Raw genomic sequence first — 5,143 nt, 5'->3', positions numbered from 1 at the left:
TTATGTTTTACTCTCAAGCTATTTCACTCTAACGACATTCTCTCAAGTACCATAACTTACTAACTTTCGTTTATATATGTGAAAAAAAAAAACCATCTTAAATTGACATTTCAATAAGGGGAGGGATAACAAATTATCAGAAATAAAATGGTCAGATAAATTTTTTCAATACATTTTTTAATTTATTTTAAAATTTAACTGTCATGAATTTAGGATACTTTATTATCATTTTTTCTCAATTAAACGTATTTAAGAAAATCAAACAGCAAAGGTTATGAAATAAAAAGAAATACAAAGAAGATAATAGATCCACGTGTCACAAAGTTAAGGTCACGGCCGGACCCACATGCCCAATTTGTCCCTATCCTGAAAGCACCAGTCGTCTTCCTCATTAGAAAAAGATACCAAGAAAGAAAAACCATATACACAGTACACTTATCCGAAACCATGTCCAGCTTCACTCACACCACCACACTCCTCCATGCCCATGTCAAAACCAAGCACCAAAACGCCAATCAATCTTCTTCTTCTTCTTCTTCTTCACAGCAAAACCTAACCACCACAACCACCACCAACAGAAGAAAACTGGTCTCGACCTTCCTGACCACTTCAATGGCGGCGATTATTGCCGCAGCCCATGTGGTGCAGCGGCCGCCGGCAGCCCTGGCAGAGAAATGGGGTACCCGGTCCTTCCTCCGAGAGCACTTCTTCGAGCCGGGGCTGTCGCCGGAGGACTCGGTGGCGAGGATAAAGCAGACGGCGGAGGGGCTGCATAGTATGAGGGAGATGTTAGATACCATGTCGTGGAGGTACGTCATCTTCTACATACGCCTCAAACAGGCCTATCTTGATCAGGATTTGAAAACCGCCATGGCCACCTTGCCTCAAGGTCTCCGAAAGGACTATGTTAAGGTTGCTAATGAGCTGGTCGATAATATGGCTGAGGTATGTACATGAATTCGTTGCTTATAAATTTAAATTCTTGAAGCAATTATATGCTGTGTGTGAAGAAATGTTAGAATGGGTGTTATCCAAAAGAATATTAACATATAGAACATAAATCTGTTTGGATTAATTTGAATAATACACCTTTCAATTCCATAAACTTAGAAAAAAAAGTTCCATATACCAATTCTATAGAGAGAGAAAGTGACAGCGTACATAAGTATTCCTTAACTTGAGATACACAAGGTTAATTCCATGACTAGTCTGTTAGATTGAGAGTATTTAAAACTTTAATGTTTCCTGGCTACCAACAAATGTTGGCTTAGTCAATGTGATCTATAACTTATAAAATTGTAGAATTTGAGGACGTTCTTGTAAAAATGGTTTCAAGACATTCTAATCTGATACTGTGGCCTCTGGGTAAAAATCTCAGTTGTGATATTTATAATTTGACCTCCGGTGAAATTTAAAATATAGCTTTGATATCTGAACACATTTTCATGGCAACTATACCCCTAAACCTTACTATTACTTTCTAATACCAAGTTAATTAGACTACATTTATTAATTAGACTTAACTAATTAAATAATAGCTACACGTTTATAATATTTTCAAGTGCGACACTGCATATTAACGTAACTTTTGTTTCAACAAAGTCACTCTTACTACCTGGCTTCTTCATCCATTCATTCTGGGCTGATGAAATGGAGTAGCAAGCGGATCAAAATGGTCTAATATGTACTTGTTTGATTTTGTTTTCTGTTTTTATGTTATTTTTAAAAACAATTATGTAGAGTAAATTTGTAGAACAAGTTTTGAAAAAAAAAAAATCTTTTGCAATCATTATTATTAAAAACATATATAAAGTGATGAAATAAATGGTGAAAGAATTATTATTTTATTAACATAGTTGTCATCAATAAAATCATGATAACAACATGAGATATATTTAATTTTTCAGAATAATGATTCACACAAATTTAAAGACTACTTTTCCACATAAATTCTTTTTTTAGGAGTATTGGATACTCTATATTAAAATGTGGGGCAATATTCCTATTATACAATTTTTTTCAAAAGTAAAATTACCTTTCAATTAGGGACCCTTCATTTTCTTCATTATCTATTGACATTTTGGGGTCCATGTATAATGATAGCAAGATATTTTGACCTAGTTTGTCATCCCTTTTACAGCTAAAATAAGGTTTAGTCTTGCTGCTGCCATTTTCTAACCTCTTTGACCCATGTCAGATGGTCAAAATAAATTAAAACGCTTTTTGATATTACTATGTAGTAGATAACAAAGAAAATGATAGATTTTTAACAAAATAATGATTTTATTCTTAAAAAAAATTATCTAAAGGGAATATTATTTCACCTTTCAATACAGGATGCCTAATGTTTATTTAAAAAAAAATTCTAGAAAACAAATAATCTTTAACCCTAAATTATGTCATATACAAAGGAAGTATGATTTCTAGTAACACTATAAAAAAAAATCGATGCACTAGCAATGGTCGATGATGCTTTTGAAAATGCCATCAAAGGAAACATCATCGACACTCTTTAAAAGTGCTGACCATGTTGACGTTAATAAACATAAACAATGTCAGAGTTTCTATATGAATGTTGCCGTTGGCGGCGCTTTTAAAAAGTGTCGCTAGCCCCCACTAACGGGCTTTCTGAAAGTGTCACCAATGGTGACATTTTTCAATAAAAACCTTGTGTCTTCCTCATTTTAAACAGCTTTGTTTATTGTAAATGAATGCATTTTTTCTTTGCATTTCTATCATTTTTGTCATGCTGCTCCTTCATCTAGTCATTTTTTCTATTCTCAAACTAAATTTCTATCGTGCTATACTTTCCATCTTCAATTTTAGTCGGTGCGTCTTTATCTAGGTTTTCTACAACTTTTTCTTCATTTTCTTCCTTTTGAACACTAATATATTTCTATAAAATTCATCATTTCTCATCTATCCTTTCTCTAAAATAAGTAAATTTAACTTTATATTATCAAAATCTTTATCAATAAAAATAATAATAAACATAAAAATGGTTTATACTGCTTTATTATTTTCTAACAAAAACAAATTCTTTGAATTTAATAAAAAATGGGGTAAACAAAATTAATTAAATAAAATAAGTATAATTTAAAAAATTAATTGAAATTTAAGTGTAAAAATATTTTTCAATGGAGGTGCTTTAAAAGCCACTATATTGGAGGCAATTTTAAAAGCATCTTTTATGGCGGCGTTGTCCAAAAGCATCACCAACTCCAAGCATTTTAAAAGTGCCTTCAATGGCATGGTTTTAAAGCCTCCTTTATATAGTGCACTTGTACTTCCAAAGCTACTATGAAAACAATCTCAACAAACATAGACTCAACGATTTATTTATTTATTTTGTAGTCTAAAAGGCAGATGGACGATATTTCTATAAGTAGATCAATTGAAATGAAAATTTTATATGTGCATATATACAATGTAGATTGAACTGCTAATATATACGTTGTGGTTGTGTTTGTTGATGTGTGTTCAGCTTGATCGGTACGTTCGGTCACCAAAGGTGTATGAATCGTACCTGTACTATGAGAGGACTTTGAAATCAATAGATGATCTTGTGGCCATGTTAGCATAGCACAAATCCATCGCTAGCTATACCTATTTGCAGTGTCTCAAGAAGCTGCAAATCTGTGTAATTAACGTCCATGAAGGATTTTTGTGGTAAAACAAGCAGTCAAGCTAGTGTATTTTCGACAGTCATGTAACATATCAGATTATCGTATACAAGCTATTCATTTATTTGCATCACAAGTTGAAAGTTCAAGACCTTATCATCTCCAATTCATATATAAAGTTCAAGACCTTATCATCTCCAATTCATATATAGTCCATATAATTTTTGTTGGGGTAAAAATATCGAATATATTAACATTAGAAAAAAGAAAAAGAAAGTCATATATAAAAGTTAAAGTTGGACAAGAAAAATTAATAGAAACTAAATGGTGGCTTAACTAAACAGAGTCACACTCTTCCAAAATCTAATAACTAAAAAACATATTTAAGAGATGCCTAATATCCTTGACTATTGGGCATTTACTTTTGCGAGAGAAGAAATGGCTATTGTTGAACTTTATAATTCTAGCTCTTCCATTTGCACAGTAGAATCATACTGATTTGTCCAGAAAATTATATATCCAAAAAAAGCAAGCTTATGCAGATCACCTGAAAAGAATTCCGGTGGAACATAACGCGAATGCATAAATAGAAGGCTTTGAAGATTTTCACCATTAAGAGAGATTTCCACATAATAGTAGGTTTTCCCCCTTTTCTTGAACTTGCAAATCTAGATCTCCATGTAGATGGATGAGCTTGAAATTCCTCTTGTTTTTGAACCAAATCCTCGGTGATAGAGCTCTGCAAATCTTTAATTGGAGGAACATATTGTTGATTAAGATTCCAGTTGGATGCAAGTTTCAGGAATTTTAATTCTCCTTTGTATTCTTGAATGAATTTCTCAACTAAGACACCTTTTCCAATGTGGAGAAATAGATTTCTCTTGTGCCAAATTTTATGGATTATGGTAAAATTACCCTTAATTAAGCAAATCTGTTTCTTGGTTTTTGAATAAAACCTTCAAAGCTTGAAGAATCCAATCAATGAGACCTAGCTCAAAGATGGTGGTTTCCTGCACACCACAACCAAAGACAAAAATATTAGAATAATTAAGGTGATGACCTACAAATGTCACATGTTGGAATTACATTATGGATCAACTTCGATGTGAAGAGCAAAGTCTAGAGAGGTAGATGTAGTTTCCATAAAAAGTCCCAAATTTTTTCATTGGCATAAGGGTTGCTAGAAGTCCCAATAGAGAGCTTGAAGTCTTCTTTCACTATTTATATTGACCTTTACCCGACATAACACTATCATTAGGATCCATACAAGATATGGAGTGTTAAGTATATATTTAACAAAATCCTCATCATACAATTTAGTAATAATAGAAGCATTCCAAGAAACAGTCGTCCAAGGATTGAGGTTTTTAATAAGGAAATCCAAAACATTAGTTATATTGAGTTCTTTCAAAAGAATCATCCGATGTTTCCACCAAAAGTCATGAGTGAGAATGATAAAGTGATAAGAGCTTTAAACTTGCTTATATAAGTAGAAAAAGGAACAAACTAATCATTTGAAA

General features: G+C 32.4%; 1 protein-coding gene across 1 annotated transcript; it reads left to right on the top strand.

Moving 5' to 3' along the window:
* The first annotated feature begins 406 nt into the window (after window positions 1-406).
* LOC129321847 (photosynthetic NDH subunit of lumenal location 2, chloroplastic) lies at window positions 407-3,824 on the top strand. The gene is made up of 2 exons (XM_054967772.1): window positions 407-945; window positions 3,485-3,824. The coding sequence occupies exons 1-2, from the start codon at window positions 448-450 to the stop codon at window positions 3,581-3,583; spliced, it is 597 nt and encodes a 198-aa protein (XP_054823747.1). The 5' UTR covers window positions 407-447; the 3' UTR covers window positions 3,584-3,824.
* The last annotated feature ends 1,319 nt before the right edge of the window (window positions 3,825-5,143 follow it).

This window comes from Prosopis cineraria, unplaced genomic scaffold, assembly GCF_029017545.1.
Source record: "Prosopis cineraria cultivar Desert tree isolate PC_DT_omini unplaced genomic scaffold, ASM2901754v1 PC10, whole genome shotgun sequence".
NCBI lineage: Eukaryota > Viridiplantae > Streptophyta > Magnoliopsida > Fabales > Fabaceae > Prosopis > Prosopis cineraria.
This window is presented reverse-complemented; position numbering and strand designations above follow the sequence as displayed.

Bases quoted from the DNA above. Each gene is read 5' to 3' on its own strand.
- LOC129321847 (XM_054967772.1), top strand. From the start codon at position 448: ATGTCCAGCTTCACTCACACCACCACACTCCTCCATGCCCATGTCAAA. The intron at 946-3,484 runs GTATGTACATGA...ATGTGTGTTCAG, and splicing joins TGGTCGATAATATGGCTGAG to CTTGATCGGTACGTTCGGTC.